Here is a 16,856-nt window from a genome sequence, read left to right as displayed (position 1 = left end):
GCTGAATAAATGCTACTGAGGCCACAGGAACAGGTCTCCAGTGTGAGGCCTGCTCAGAGCACACTACGGGAGGAACCAGGGACGACTCAACCGCACAGTGACTGCACAGAGACTGCAGGCACAAAGGCGAACGTATGGGAAAGCAGAAAGCACTGCAAATGGATGAAAGGATCAACAGACGAGAGTTCGGGGGGGCGGGGGTCACTGCCATTGAACAGGTCAGGACAACGTAAGCAAGATGCAAGTGAAAGACATTTACAATGCAAATGCACATCACGGTGGATATTTAAAAAGACAATAATAGGGAATCATTGCATAGTAAGGAGGCTCCTGGTTCACATTAAGCTGTTGAGCTTTCACAAAAAATTTGTTTTTTTCCCCCATTTATGTCACAAAAGTAAGAAAATATAAAAATTCTGCTGATTACATGGAATACATATAAAACTGAGTTTCAACAGCTTCAGTACAAAAACCTTTTTTATTTTAAATTTAAGGTAAATAGACTATATATTTTCCTTTGCTTATACAATAAAAAAAAAATGTGCCTTAATCTCTATATAAGCTTTCAAAATTTAGAGATCACTACAAAATAAATACAACTGCAGCTTAAACCTTCTTCTCACTAGTATTTTTTACCATTACATTTTCCTTTCCTCATAAACATCTTAGCTCATAAACCTTTGAAAGAATGACTGACTACACAGAAGTAGAATATGTTAAGGTGAGACAATTTTATCTGCTGCTTTTTTGCAGTTCTGTACAAACATGGCTGTAATCTAAGTGTCCAAAAGGACAGGAAATGCCCATTTCCATGGCAACACAACATTTTAATGCCACCGGGGCATGCCAGAGACATGCCTCTCTGACAGCTTCGATGAGAGGGGTGTGGGGGGGGGGGGGGGGGGGGGTCAACCTCAAACCAATATTCATCATACCTATGAAGAAGGTGTTGATTTCTTTCCAGCTTTCACACACAGGCAGGAAACCATTCACGATCACAAATTCGTTGCCTTATGGACTTCACTTTGGACGGGGCACGGGTTGGTTGAAGTCCAAGTCCATACATTTGGGTTTGAGGTTGCATATTCATTGCGTCAGTATCTGGTCCATTGTTGTTTTTCCTCTGAAGATGGAGCTGGGAGTGGTGGGAGGAAGCTTTCTTATTCTGCGAGTCTGATTTCATTATTTTCTCCCACCTGACATTTTTTTTTTGGTCTCTCTGATCGCTGCAGTGGCAAACAGCATGTCCCTCTTCAAAGGGACTGTTCTCCCTGGATCACAAATATGTCAAGGCACAAATCCCATAGTCTATTTGGTGAGATATGTAGGCAACAATTGGTAGGCACAGTCCAGTTCTACAAGGATGTTCCCCCAGAAGGAGTTGAGCAGGAGTGGCCACATGAATGGAGGAATGGGAGTCGCCAATTCAGTGTGCTATCTGACATCCTCTCTGAGGGTTTTTGCACCACAAAAAACACAAACACAAAAACTCCCTTGACATTCAAATTTAGGCACACTGTTTGAACAGACGAACAAGGCCAACACATAACATACAATTAAGAGCAATAAATTATAATTCCCCAGCTTTCAGCAGGGTCTAAAAAAAGGAATGGGTTGTTTTTGTTTTTTTTTTTTTTCTCTTTTCATTTTTGGTATCCATTTCATTGGCGAGACGAATTTGACCTCTATGTCTCGACAGGCTCCTCCTTCAACTGGGTGGGGCCGAAGTCGGAGGCAGGGACGTGGATGGTGACGGACAGCTCCTCCATCTTCACAGCTTCGTCCAGCGCCTTCCCCTCACCCTCCGGTTGCAGGACCAGCTCGCCGTTGACCTCAAGCTCCTCCACAGGCGTGAGTCCCTCGCTGGGGCTGCCGGACAGCTGGTCGTTGGCGTCCCCCGAGTGTCCGTTGGCCACAGGCCCCAGGCTGGGGCCGTCCTGGGCCTGCCTGATGATGACGGTCCTGTAGGCCAGCTCCGCCTTGCCTCCCTCCACCTCCTCCTGCTTGAACGCCACCGCAGCATCGCTGTTGACCAGCGACTGCAGGTACTGGGGGTCCAGGACCTCCTCTTTCAGCTGCAGCGAGTGCTGCCCTGCTGACACTGGCTCCCCGCCCGCACTGAAGGTGACCAGGTGCGGGAGGCCGTTGACGGCAGCCGGCTGGGCCGTGGTCCTGATGACCCCTCCGCTGGATGAGCCCAGGCCCGTGACCAGGAGCTGCTGCGGCTGGGGCTGGCCGCCGTCGGAGAGGCCGCCCGCCACAGAGGTCAGGGCGGCCGTCTGAAAGGTCAGCACGTCCTTGACCCCCGAGGAGGGCACAGTGTGCAGGATGACCCTATGCGGGGAGCCCTGGCCGGCGTCCCCATTGGCCAGGACGGTGGCGAGGGGCACCGTCTGCAGGGTGACCGTGCCGCCACCCGGCGCCCCCGACGACAGCATCACGGGGACGGTGGCCTGCCCGGATGTGGGCACGTTGATGGTCCTGTGGAGAGAGGGGAAGTTATTTGCAATTTTATTTCGGGTGAGGAAGCGGATCTGATAATGGTACCCATGACATCCCATTTGCAATTGACCCAATCTCATTTATACCGGGTCCTTTGGCTGGTGTCCCAGATCGTACGTGCAATAACCGTTCGAACAGACAATAGCAAAGCAAAGCACAGGGTAATGCCATACATTATTGGTCCTGGGCAGCATATTGCCGGGGCAATTTAACTTGAATCAGTGAAGCAATAAAGACAACAAATCACTGACCTGTCCAGAGATATAAAGGAGGTGCCTGAAAGGCCATGAGCACACTCATATTTCTACACGTAACCTAATGGTACAAGCGCTGCCACACAGTGAACACAACTGCTTGAGCTACATAAAATGGGAAAAGGGAAGTATACCGTAGAGACCACTTGGGCCAAAAAGGAATTTTGTCTCTGAGAGTCTCCGTGAGTCTCACCTCACAGTCTGCGTGGGGGTGGGGGCAGCCGCACCCTGGTTGGGCTGCAGCACATGCAGGGTCTGCAGCAGCTGCTCAGCCTGCCTGTCGCCTGCGCCCTGAGGGTACAGCAGGGTGGGGCTGGGCTCCCTCTTCACGGGGCGCAGCAGCACCGGCTGCCCGGGGGCCTTCGCCTGCCCAGCCCGGGATGCTCCCCCGCGGGAAACACCCCTGCCGTGGGGGGTGGGCCGGTGCCCTCTGTGGCCCGGGCTGGGGTCAGACGCCTGGCCATCCTCATCGTCGATCACCACCAGGTCAGTGGGCATCTCCTTGAACTGGTACACCAACCGCTGCCCTTCAACCTTGGCCAGGATCCCTCGCTGGTAGTAGTACCTTGGGTAGTGGGTAGTGGGTGGGGGTGGGGGTGGGGGTGGGGGTGGAGCATAGTGTTAAGGCAGTGTAGCATAGTGGTAAGGTGCAGAGCTCCTAACCAAAAGGTTGCTGGTTCAGTTCCCCGCTGGGGCACTGCATCTGTACCCTTGAGCAAGGTAGCTAACCCAGAATTGCCTCAGTAAATATCCAGCTGTATAAATGGATAACACGTAAAAATTGTAAGCAATGTAAGTTGCTCAATCAATGTAAGAGCATCAGCTAAATGACAGTAGCCATGTAGTAATGGGTGGAGGAGGAGGAGGAGGAGGAGGAGGAGGAGGAGGAGGGTGGGACAGGGGGCAGTGGAGGGGGATCATCACAGAAGACTGCCTGTTGTGCCACAGTGTGACCTGTGCGTTCCTCTCACCTAAGGGCCCTTCCCATGGTCTCGTAGTTCATGTCCGGCTTGTTTTTGTGCTTGCCCCACAGCTTGGACACGGCCTTGGAGTCCACCAGTTTGAAAATGCCCTTCTCCCTCTGTGTCCACTTGATGTACTTGGGACAGGTGTTCTTGTCCTGGAGCAGGGCCAACAGGAACTCCCACAGGTAGATGGTGTTGCCTGGGGGGGGGGGGGGGGGGGGGGGGGGGGGGAGGAACCCTTTTAACCTGAATCCTCAAACTTCTAGGGTCGCTTTCATTCGTTCGCAGGCTTCCTGTCAGATCTGTACCATCCGTTCATTCATTTTTAATGTAATTAAGGTCTTATTCGCGAATTAGCCGACACAGAGGGAGCGCCGCGGCATCGTTCATCATAACTCAAATAAGCCATTCCCGCCCGCATCTGCCCAGATGAGAATTAATTATGAAGATCTGGCGGTCATTAGTCTTGCTTGACGCCTGGCAAGTGGTCTGGCTGGAAGTGCTCAGAAAAAAACAGCCCCCTTGAGTGCGACCTGCCATGCAATGATTAATATGCAGGCCGCCTCCTCTCTCTCAGTGCAGTGAGGGGGAAAAAGGGGGGCCTACCAGGGATGTACCTAGCGCCCTCCGGCCAGCAGTCGCTTCGATTTCCCTGGCTAAAATGGACCACTTTGAAGGGAGCCTCATCAATTCAGCTGCCCAGAGGCGGCACAGCTGGACCGAGCAGAAGACCGTTTGGCCCCGCAAATTGGGGGGGGGGGGGGGGGGGTGGGTTGGGTAAAGAAAGAGCGATGAAGCCAAGGGCCCTCAAGGGATTGGCCCACAGCTGGGGCCACAGACGTTCTGTTACGCGGTTTCCGTTAACCAACGATTATCCGTCATTTCCCCCCAATCCTGTAAGCTCTGACGGACAAACCCATCCATCATTTTGATGGACAAAATCCATGTACTGTCCATATCAGTTGCGTTTCTTTTTCATTTCTCAACATTCTTCAAGTATTGATGTTTATAATGAATTCTCTAAATTCTGAACTGTGAAATTGTGAATAAAACAAATTAGATTTTGGTTGTTTGGATGAATTTATTGTTGCCCAATTATCATTTTATACATTTCAAAGTCGTAATGCATGCTATTGCTAGTGTAACTGAGAAATTCAGTAAATGTTATGGGAATGCCCTAACTGAAACGTTCACTATAGAGCATTGTTTCCCAAAGACTGGGTCGCGACCCACATGTGAGTCACAGGAGATTTTATTAGGGTCGCCAATTCGGCAAATAAATTTGCAGAATTTCTTTCATGGCCCACCTATCACACCCTTTTGCGCATACGATCACACTGGTGTGATTAGGCATTTAGCGTGTATGCTAAAATTGGTGCGATTAGAAAACTAGATTCTAAAATTCTATAAAATAAATAAAATTCTAGCTAATTTTAGCTTTGAGGAAACATCAATTTAACATTAAAAAATATAGCAAATGCAGTGGTGAAAACTGAGAAGCTTAACGCTAAAGAAAACATAACGAACCATGTAACATAACACACGCACTACATAGCATAAAATAAGTTACGTGGGAAAGGGTTAGCCAGGTAAATAGCACATCATGTGCCTAATGAGATTTGATGTGTAATAGACGTGATGTGGTTAACGAATTGATTGTTGACTGTTCGAATTGATAGATTAACTGTTTGATATCAATAGCTGCACTTAAACACAAGCCTACTTGTTCTGATAATAGGCATGAGCATTTCAAAAAACTTTCAACAAGAAGCATGTTTTTGATAGTATTGAATGTTGGTATTGTTCTGATAATTGTACTCATAACATTGAATTTAGTATGAAAGGCTAGCATACAATCTGTTTCTTTTACTGATGAGGAAAAAAAAACGAGCCAGTTAACTCCGCCTAAATGCACTTATTTTGTCTCATTTGTAAAGTATTTAAAATGTGTATATTGTTTTACTGATGAGAGGAAATAAAAACAATGAGATAGCCTGTTAACTCCACTAACTAAATACATTTATTTGGTCTCATTTATAAAGTATTTAACATGTGCATATGTTTTCAATAACGTGCACAAAACAAAGTTGTGATTTATCAAACGTATATCTCTTTGAAATGGCTGGTTTACCTATTCAAGATAATATAAGGTGATGCGGAAATGGCAGTAAAAATGGTCAGGAACATTCATTTATGCACAAATCTGCTCCTCTCACGATTTATAGATAAGGCCTATTGTGAATTGGGTCAATTCAGGAAAAAAGTTTGTGAAACACTGCTATAGAGCATATCAGTTTAGAAGGGTTTGTAAAATATGTCTGTATCATGCTGTCTTTCTGGTAATACTTTCCTTCATACTGATTAAACCAAGCTTGTTCTATGAAAATTTTTTAATGACAGAAAGTTTGTCAGTCATTGTAATGGATGAAAATTTGTCCCTGCAAAAAAAAATGTATTATTACCAGATATTCAGATCAGATATTTCTTTTGTCCACTAGGAGTCTCCGCTTGGTAAAATGAGGTTCTGCTGCTGTATGTTTTCCGAGGTTCCTAGGTTTCCTCATTGAGCGAACAAGCTGTAGAGCCAATGACTGCATTTTCAATGAAAAGAAAATAAAAAGGAAAATTCATGGAATTTTCAAAGCAAAACGCACTGAACTGACCGTCAGATCTGTGTTTTAAGGACATGTGGTTGAGTAGTTGGGATATGCTCTTACCTTTGCCCTCCTTGCTCTTCTTCCTAAGGGGCAGGCTTGGAGTGGTGATAGGGGAACAGGGCCGTACCATCCGTGGCTTGCGCACTGTGGACAATGTGGGGAGACACTTGGTTAACTACAGAACTTTACAAACTTTCCTTCTCAGATCTGCCCCCCTACCCACCCACCACCATCATTTAGACAGTCGTTTATAAGCATCTGCTGAAAAACCTGTGGAATTGAATTAAAAATCACACACAGAAGCACAGAGAAGCATTGAGCTTTAGGTGTGATCTAAATTTGACATGCTTAATGCAGAGGGTTACAGAGTGCGACTGAACCGAAACCATCAGACACCTGGATGCCTGTAATAAGCCTTCTGTCTTTGCCTTAAATTAACCACTGATGCATGTATTGCATGACAATACAATAAAAAAAAAAACATTTCTGGGTATTCTCTATTTGTATCATTACACAGAAGCTTGGTGGAAAGATGTCGCCCCCTGATGGCAGACAAGGTGCATTGCGGTACCTTTGGTTTTCCTTTGTGGTTTGACAGGGCACTTGGGTGCAATGTCGTCCATAGACTCGTCTTCCTCCTGAGAAATGTCCACGCCATTGCTGGACAGCTGCTCTGGCCGCAGGGAGATGTAGGTGAGATCCTGGTCCAGCAGTGTGCCATAGGTGTGAACTGACCAGAGGAAACAGTTTGGAACAAGGATCACTACAAGAAAACAATTAGGCGTGTAGATGCCGGTATATCATTGGGGTTATCAAGTGGGCACCTTCCTTCATTGGCATTGAGTTAGGTCCATGACACCTAGGGAAGACTCAACAGTTGGTTCTGGCATCCCAGAACCACCCCCCTCCACACCCGCTCTCACCAACTATGCTAACCACCTACCCTACTCAACAGCTAACTATTAAATGAAAAACGACTAATTACCTAGGAGGCTTGCCGCGTACTCATCTCTCGCACTGAGATATCCACCACTAATACGACACACTTACTTCCAGAACTGCAAATAGAGCATGCTAACTATGCTAACTTTCACAATATAACAACTTTTCCACTGCTGCATCAAGCGCACCTATTCCACACAAACAAACTTCCACTTGTAAGCCTCATCCACTGCGTCTTCCCACAGCACTATCAGTTCTATAAAATGTACGACATGCTGACTAACCAACCATAAAATTATTTCAGGCCTCAAACTAGTGCTAACTATTCCCGGTGGAACTACATGCTTTCCTCCCAAGCGTACCTGCTCTCCCAATCACTGGCTCCCTTTAGCTGCCCTAGCTCATGCCTGTCTAAAACCTCCTCTACTTTTCTCTCCCTCACAAACAAAATTAATGACTAAGCTCTGAGTCCTATTACAAATTCAAATTGACCTGTCTCCTCCTGCTGTCAATCGCCACTGCTACATATCTCAACACATCTTGAACGAGCACAGGCTTATTGTCATGCTGCAGAATCATTCTTTGTTTGGGTAAAGGTAAAAATATTTTTATTTAGATTTTGTTAGAAAAATCTAGGAACAATGGAATCCTCAAAAGATTATGCAAAGCCAGCTCACCATTCTAGAGTGGCCCAAGGACTGGTCCATATGAAGCAACAATTTTCAGAGTATTACATTACATTACCACAATAAGCTGTCTGAGTCCCACAATAAGCTGGCTCTTTCGGAATAATAAACCTTTTTTTCCCCCTTCTGTCGGGCTTGTTCTGGCCCACTGCTTCAATGCCCTCACCCAGTTGTGCTTTAACTATTATTTCCACTATTATTTGATCAAAAAAGGAGCTTACAAGCTGCTTGAGCCTGAGGAGGTATTTGGAGCTGGACCTGTTGAACTGGAAAATAGTGGGGAATAACACTGGTGAAGTAGCACTGTTGTGGCAACATAGTCGTGCTTTAGACCAGTGTTTCTCAACCCTCTCCTGGAGGACCCCCTGCCCTGCATGTTTTAGATCTCTCCCTGCTCCAACACAGCTGATTCAAATGATCAACCTGTTATGAACTCCTGAAGCCGCTTAATAACAAACTGATCATTTGAATCAGCTGTGTTGGAGCAGGGAGAGATCTAAAACATGCAGGGCAGGGGGTCACCCAGGAGAGGGTTGAGAAACACTGCTTTAGAAGTTAGGGCACCAACAGGAAAGTACAGGCAGAAGATGTTTACTTTGGGTGATTAGCAACCACATTTAGATCATGGAGCAATGGTGGATTGCATCAAAGAAAAGAGAAATACAGACAAAACAATCTACACTTCACGTTTTCATTTGATGCTACTGCTGTAGGGCAACAGTGTAGCATATTGGTAAAGACCAGGACTCGTAACTGTAAGGTTGCTGGTTCAATTCTCCACTGCGACACTGCTGCTGTACCACTGGGCAAGGTACTTAATCCACAATTGCCCCAGTAAATATTCAGCTGTATGAATGGATAACAAGTAAAAAATTGTAACCTATGTAAGTTGCTCTGGATAAGAGCGTCGGCTGACAATGACAGTAATGTAATAATGTGTCTGCCCTTTGCACCAGATGTCATTCAGCCTAATTTCAAAACATTACAAAGCACCCATGCCATGCTGGCAAATTTCAAATTGTCTCCCATGGCCTTATGCCTGGGCTAGTACACCACCAGGTCAATAGTAAAAGAGATCAAAAAGAGGAGGTTTTAGATCTGTAGAGGCTACCGTGAATATCGGTATCGGAGCGTAAAAGATGGCCAATGAGGGAAGCTCTTACTCATGCGCTTTTCGTCCAGGATGTTGTTGGGAGACTCCATGTTGAGCAGGGCCTCAGCTGCCTCTACAGTCTCGATGGTCCCCTCGGCGTCCGGGCATACTGCTTCTACAGCGCAAACAGACGAGAGCTGAGCCCTGGCAGCTTCTTAGCAGACCGCGAGCAGACACCTCTCTGGCAGGTCATAGCAGGCCCATAGACACACAGACACATACACGCATACAAACACGCACACACGCACGCAACCCAGATCCGCCTCCTTCACCCTGCTCACCGGAGAGCCCGATGTCCCCGCCCATGATCTGCTCCTCAGCAACGTCCAGCGAGGTGTCCGCCATGATGCCGTTGGGCACCTCGTCCGACTCCAGTCCGGAGTACACCTGCATGAGGTCGGCTGCCGGCACCTGCTCCACGATCACCGCGGGGAACACAGACGGGTCATCCAGCTGGGGACAGGGGGGGACAGACGGGCCATTTTAGTGAATACATGGAACGTCCCTTAAGAATTAGCCCGGGTCACTACTCTCAGGGTAAGGTTCCCTAAAAGTAACACATTTTACACAATACGACACTGTGTGCATCGCAACAAGACATCTCCCATTCTGAGTAACTGCTACAGTTATGAACAAATTCCACCAATTGAGGCAAAGCATGGTGAGCACTTGAGCGCAAATCAACCATCTGGAGGTGGAATTTGAACTCCTGTCCTTTTTCGCTTACGCAAAGAGAGAGCCATTGGGATTCATGATGTGCCTCAGACGAGCGTGGGCCAGGTTGTGAGCAAGCCCCACTCTTTGCATTGCAACATGTGGGAACTTTCAGAACAGCCACCTACTGTCCAGTCAGACAATCACAATGGATGGGAACGGCATTCCCAGTATGAGGCAGATTCACCATCACAGATGTTCCCCATAACCACAAAATCTCAACAAAATAACAGCTTTAGATATCGAGCCTTTCAGCTGCCTATTACTGGGAAGTTTCTGGCTGCCAACAGAAGTGCAAAAAATAAACAAATAAATAAGAACAATATTGAGGGCCTCTGCACTCTTCAATCTAGATTGTGAAGTGGAGAAAACTGATCTGTACAACATCATTAGCAGCTATTTTTGATGCTACATTATTGTACTGTGATCAAGCTCAAAGTGCACAGGACATTCTATGCATATTCTCATTACTAATAAATTTATTACAGTGTAAGACTGATTGAATTATGTGTATTTAATAGGGGAAGGCAATGCAATTTTCATTTGAAGTTCCTCTATTGGTGCTGAGACAGAATGAGCTTACAGGAGACATATTGCTGGCTCCTTCAGCCAGGCCCTGTCTGGCTGTAAAAGACATCAGATTGCTTGTGCAAAACCACAGCACCTTCGCATATCTGCTAGGCTATTTACAAACTGAGAATGGTGAAGCAAAGCACTGAACGCTCCTCCCTCTGTATTCCCATGACTTACTGCCTTTCTGTCAGTATGGTGGGAAGAGGAGCTACTTCAGGGACCATGGAACATTTCAATTTTTGTCTTCTGCAGTGTTTCCTGCAGCTAGACCATGACTCCCTTGGTGTGGGCACGACTCCTTTGGTGACAGAGCTTTTTCCCTGACCCCAGAGGTACGGAGCAGCACTTCCTCCTTCCAACACAGGTATAAACATGGACTTCTCAAGGAACATCCTCATTTCTTACCGTTAATGTAGGTTCTGCAATCAGAAGTGAAATCCTGGTGCCGGAGTCACACGCTTCCGTCACCAGTGAGACATCAGCAAGGAGACTGTTGCGCGTAACCGTGTTACGGTTTACAGTTCTAGTGCGTTTCGACATCATGGGAAGCCATGTGGTGCGTTGTGCAAATGTGTTGCAACTTTTGGGGCCATACAAATGGAACATGAGGATGAACACAGAATGTGCTGTGCGTGTCAAACGATGGCAATGCATTTTTTATATATATAAATATATATATATATAAATATATATATAAACAAAACAAAATCAGGCTTCCAAACAAATTAGACCAGAAAGCAACATTTATTTAATGTCACGTCATGTACTGCCTCATGGTGTTTGGCAGATCTGAGCTTTATCAATGTTAATCATATGCTGACTGAGAGGCCACAATAAGTGTAAATTACAACTTTTCCAATTTCAGCTCTCAGTCAGTGCAGCGCGCTCAGACAGCTGACAGCCTGTGACTTCAAAGACTGCCTTTCTCTCATAGTGTTCCAGTGCTTCATCACTAGTAAATTATGGAGGAAGGACAGATCAGCGTCAAGCCATTTGCCATAAATTATTTCTGAGGCACTTTACTGTGGTTAACCAGTTCTGACAATTCCCATGTGCTTTCACATTTATAAGTGAATATTAAGAGGCATAAGGCAGTTCCAGAGCACGTGCATGCAGAGCATTTTTTTTTTTTTTTTTTTTGACAAGATGCATTTTCTGTCAAACGTTCGTGATCATGGAACTCACAATCCTATCATCCTCAACAGCGTCAAGAATTTTGAAATTTTACCAGCAAGCCGAGTGTTGGATGGAAAATGGCTACTATTACTCTCTTACTGGTCTTAAAATATAGTTTCGCTAAGCAACTGTGGGGACACACGGTATACATGCTATGTATAATGCACCAGACACTCATGTTTAACAATGGGTCAGATTAATTCAAAATGTAAAAAACTAGTAGCAAGCAACATAAGTAAACATAAAACCCATTTCAGGAGAGCACCATAAGCATCGCAAAATATTTAAGCACACAAAAAGCAATATAAATAGCAATTTCATATAGGAATACAAAGGCTGTTCCACATGAATGTTTCTCATATCTCAAGTTAAGAATTAACCTAGTATCAATTACAATCAATGACCAGAAGATGGCAGTATGTTCACAAAGGCTGAAATGACCCGTAATTTGGTTAAAGAAAAAAAAAAAAAAAACTCATACTACCAACCTAAGAGTCCTTAGAATTGAGTCTCCATAATCAATCGATATAGCCACTACTACAAGGTATGCCTGACAATGCTGAGGAACACAACAGTGATCACAAGGCAGAGCGGAAGACAAACACTAAACTGAAACACATAATTCAAACGTGACAGTTCCTGTGAAGATCCATTTTTCATGACAAATTAATCCCCTTCAATGTTACGATTCATGAAAGTTGTACAGTAAACTACAGAACCACATGGCAAGCACTTAAGACTGTCTCAAAGAAAAGACATTTTTCAACAGTCCAACAAGACACTGAACAGCTCTGACGCCCTCCTTTTTTTGGAAGTCACACTTCTCAGAGATGTTTTTGTCCTTGAAGATCTCACACAAGCCCCACTATCTTAATTTGCCCTCGGTGGTTAAGACTTTCTTTTCCAAAGCTGTGCGTCACAATGTTTACAGACTGCCAGTACACTTTCTGCAACACTGTTACTCATGCAAACCACAAGGACAGCGAGAACAATACAGACTCAAAGGACTAAAGGCCAACATTACGGCATATTGGTGTGCCAGTTGAGTTTTAACAAAAAAAAAAAAAAACAGAACAAAGACCACTCTCAAAAATTAACTGCATTTCAAAGGAACCAAAAAATGACAGCATTTGTGACTGAACCAAAAATGACAGCATTTGAGACTGGACACTTGGATGAACAAAAGGCCACAGTGCTTCACCAGCATGCCACTATCCAGTCCCTGCTTGGAGTGCTGACGCACTGAGGGGTGACACACCGTGGCGGGATCAGCGCCCTGCACGTCAGCTCGACGGCTGGCTCAGGTTTTGCGGGAAGACACGCCCCCTTCTTGAGCTAAGACTTTAGTCAGCGGGTGAATTCCAACCGAGGCGCAGTTGGCTGAATGGCAGCGAGTCACTGCTATTGTTCCCAACACCGCTGCTACTGCTGCTGCTGTTGTCAGCAATGCTTTGCTTTTGTGACACGTCAAGTTCCCCTCCCCGCTCCCCTCCCCCTGAGAAAATCCCAGCTTAGCAGATGATTTTGAACCGACACGAACGACTTTGCATAGCACACATTTTACACATTCCCCGATTATCTAACCCAAGTTCATTCAGTGTAATAACCTTGCTCAAGAGCACAATGGAAACACTCCACTGAGGACATTCTGGTTGCAGGTTCAGCTCTGTAACCCTTGACTGTAACCCATTTCCTACCACTCAGTCACACTGCCATTCCAGTTTAGGCCTCAAGGTCTGAGGCAAACATGGAACTCTTTACATTTACATTTATTTATTTAGCAGACGCTTTTATCCAAAGCGACTTACAAAAGTGCATACAGCAAGTATAGCGACAGTACAGGGACAGGATGTGTACAGTTCCACAATGAGACAGTTCTCAGCTGAGAGCAAGGTCTGTTTGAGGACACAGTACTATTAGATTTGTACACTCCTTCACAGAGGACCAAGCTTGCCCTTTATGATAAATTTGACAGTTGTAAGTAGAGCTTGTCCCCGCCCGTTGCCTGCTGTCTCTTGTAAGAAACTGGACAGAAACCTTTCAGAATTTTCACCTTTGAATTTCCTGTCTTTGCTGCAATGATGTTATCCACAAATGCAGGTTCCCCCTGACACTGACACTAAAGATTTAGAGGTAGTACGAACAAGTGCTACCAATCCAAGACAGATTTAGAGACAGTATGGACAAATGCTACTGACCCTAGAAACCAGGGCCTCAGTCCAGATACAGCTATTAATGGAGGCTTTCTCATGATATAAAGTGCTGTCTGAAATTCATAAAGAAAGCTGGAGAAATTGATCCATTCCCTCTCTGGCGCAGTGACTCTCAGATGTCTAGCTAAATGCCATTCAGCTACCAACAGTAGGAAGTAATCATTAACTCTGCAGTGTCAGGGCTGATAATTATATTAAATCAGTGCTGTAGTGGACCAGCAATATTTTGAGCAGCCTTGGAGTAAGATAGTATGTAACTAATTGGGCAGGTAAATAAATTAATAAAATCATGAAAAGAACAAACAAAGCCTGGCAGTGTTTTCCCTTTTTTAAAATGGTCAAGTTAGGAAGTGAAATCATGCTACAAACTGGTAAATCTGGTATCAAGGCCTTTAATGAAACTGGTACTAATGAGGGATTTGAGCACAATGCTAAGTCTTCAGGCAGGCATTACCCAACAACCAGGCCACCTTGCGGTTATTCTGCTCTCCCAGCTGGTACATCAGGTTGGACCTGTATCAGCTTTGCTCAGAGAACATACAGAGGAGGGGAGGGACTCAGAGAGCTGACTCGTCAGGCAGGATTCGGCCTGCTCTACAGGAGCCTGCCCCTGACACCATGAATGCATACACACGCGCGCACGCACACACACACGTACAAACATGCACACACACACGCACAGCCCTCAAAGTCTTGACACACTTTGAGGTGTGTCAGAAGCCATGCTAAACTGACTTCTCTATCCACACCCTCAGTGACTCTCTCCTGTGCCTTATCAAGCTGCCCAGCGCACGTAGACTCCCTCTGTCTTGGTCATGGACAGTTCCTTAGTTCCTTCACAGCTTTCCCCTTTTGCATTTCCCTAGCTCATCACATGACCTCAAAAGGTCTAACCATCAGATACTATATATATAAGTCCCACACAGCCTTCTCTTACTCCCAGCTTTATTAATGACTATCCGAGGGGAACATGACTGGACCAGAATGACAGGTTACTTTATAAAACAACCTTAGTTTGAAAATAAGCCACAAGTAACCAACAACATAAGCAGTTCAACATTAACATGGACAAATCCTTGCTTAGGGTTTGAGAAAATTACAAAAGGCAACTCATTTTTGTACACCTGATAAAAGAATTACTAAGAGTGATGTATCTCCTAAATTTAAATGATTTTAAAGATGGTGGTACCTGGTTGATTTCATCCATCCCATTGCTGGCGAACTCAAACACCAGTTCAGTAGGTTGGACGGCAGTCGTCATGACGACTGCGGCAGGAGAGAGAGGAAGAGATAAGAGAGAAAGAGGGTGAGAGAGTGCACCCCCCCCCTTCCCCCACTAAGTAGCCGCAGAACAGGAAACAGTCAAAAAAAAAAAAAAAAAAAAAAAAAAAACAGAACTCCGAGGTAGCTCTGCAGTTTCACAAAGTGTGGGGAGCCGTTGAGACAAAAATAAGTTCCTTTTTTTTAAGCTCTGGTTCGGAAGCCCTGTTCGAGTTTTCAGCAGACAACTTGTCAAGTGTCTCAGTCAGTGGTTCCTGGCCCGGATGGGCACAAGTTCCCCAGTGTCTCTGATGGCGTCAGGGTTCTGCTAGGTCTGGAGTAGGCAAACCTGCCAGGGAGAGAGAGAGAAGAAAAAAGAAAAGAAAAGATCACGTCAGGAAAGAAGCTCCATTCCAACAATAAAAAGCAGTGTATTCCAGTCAGTCAGTCTGGAAATTCCTATCAGACGGCTGACTTAGTCTGTGGAACACTGAGGGGAACTTTTTTGTGGGGAGTATTATTCACCCTCTATATTCCAAGTGTAAGTTCCAGTCGGGAAACTGCAATCGTCCTTTTACCTCAGAGTGTAAGGGCCTGTGTCGGCCGACTGGAAGCTTTTCAGGAATCTGACACTTCAGAATGCATGTGGCACATGGAAATTTACAAAAAAAAAAAAAAAAACATGCAGCAATCTCCTCAATGCCATCTGGTATCAGGAGTCACATTCATTCTTCCAGCGCCATGTTTTTTTTTCCCGAAATCAATGTGATGACATCCTGACAGTAGCATGAGCAACATCTCATTTACAGTCCTTTTCAAAGAACCTCCTACAGCTTCTGCACCAATTTAACATCTCTTATCTCCAAACTCCATTCAATCAGTTCACTCTCTTTAATCTAGCACACACCCCACACCTGCCCAGAGACTGAAATTCAGTTTCCCTGAACACCCCCAATGCTTTGTCTTCAACACACTTTGATTAGAGATAGCGCACCATAAATCTCTGCATGCATCTCCAACATTCAGCTGCATGCCTCGACATACCTCCAGCACGAAAGCCACTTTAGCAGAGTTCAAAGTTTGCTCTGCTTGCTGAAGGTGTGCTCATTTTAATCGATAGATTGGTTGTAAACAGAGTAGCTTGTGCCCTCCCTCTCAGCTCTGACCCCCACTTCGAGTGTGACGGCACAGTCCCACCCAGCCTGAATGGGAGTGATATTATCCCCCCCCACCCCCGAGGATGAAGGCAACCGTAAATCAGCATGTTATTTTATCACCTATGGAGACAGAGGGTGCGGCGGTCAGAGGGCTCCACAAAGGCCACACTCTGAGAGAAGGGATAGAGAAACAGCCCCATTCCTCATCCTTCCGCAAAAGGCCTGAGAGCTGACTATTCGCCCTCTCCACAGGGCACCCATGCGAGGGAGCTAAACGTAAGTAAGGGAGAGGCCAGGAATCTCAGCTGCACAGGTCAATGATTGGGCAGAGGAAGAGGGGGCAGACAAAGAGGGAGGTGGTGGTGGTGGTAGGAGCTTTGACACAGTTTTGGCAAGACCTAGCTGTTGTATAGCCGCTTGTGTGACTTTCCATTTGTTTCACCTGTGCCTGAAAGCCACCGGAAGTGGGTTTGACCTAGAACTAGGGCTGGCCGCAGGGCTCAGCATGGCTAAGCATGTGGGTGGAAGCAGGCTTTGAACAGAACCTGGGGAACAGACTCAAGCCAGAAAAATCATGCTCTCAGCTGCAAAAATGGATTTACCC

General features: G+C 45.7%; 1 protein-coding gene across 1 annotated transcript; it reads right to left on the bottom strand.

Annotated features, from left to right (window-relative positions):
• Positions 1-886: 886 nt before the first annotated feature.
• Positions 887-15,205, bottom strand: LOC118775618 (ETS-related transcription factor Elf-1-like). Its single transcript, XM_036525624.1, has 8 exons — positions 15,025-15,205; positions 9,441-9,612; positions 9,170-9,274; positions 6,950-7,108; positions 6,439-6,522; positions 3,728-3,920; positions 2,950-3,321; positions 887-2,481 (listed from the first exon to the last, which is right to left on the bottom strand). Exons 1-8 carry the CDS (start codon positions 15,094-15,096, stop codon positions 1,686-1,688), a joined length of 1,953 nt encoding a protein of 650 aa, XP_036381517.1. The 5' UTR covers positions 15,097-15,205; the 3' UTR covers positions 887-1,685.
• Positions 15,206-16,856: the final 1,651 nt, after the last annotated feature.

The sequence above is a fragment of the Megalops cyprinoides genome, chromosome 3 (genome assembly GCF_013368585.1).
Source record: "Megalops cyprinoides isolate fMegCyp1 chromosome 3, fMegCyp1.pri, whole genome shotgun sequence".
Taxonomy (NCBI): Eukaryota; Metazoa; Chordata; class Actinopteri; order Elopiformes; family Megalopidae; genus Megalops; species Megalops cyprinoides.
This window is presented reverse-complemented; position numbering and strand designations above follow the sequence as displayed.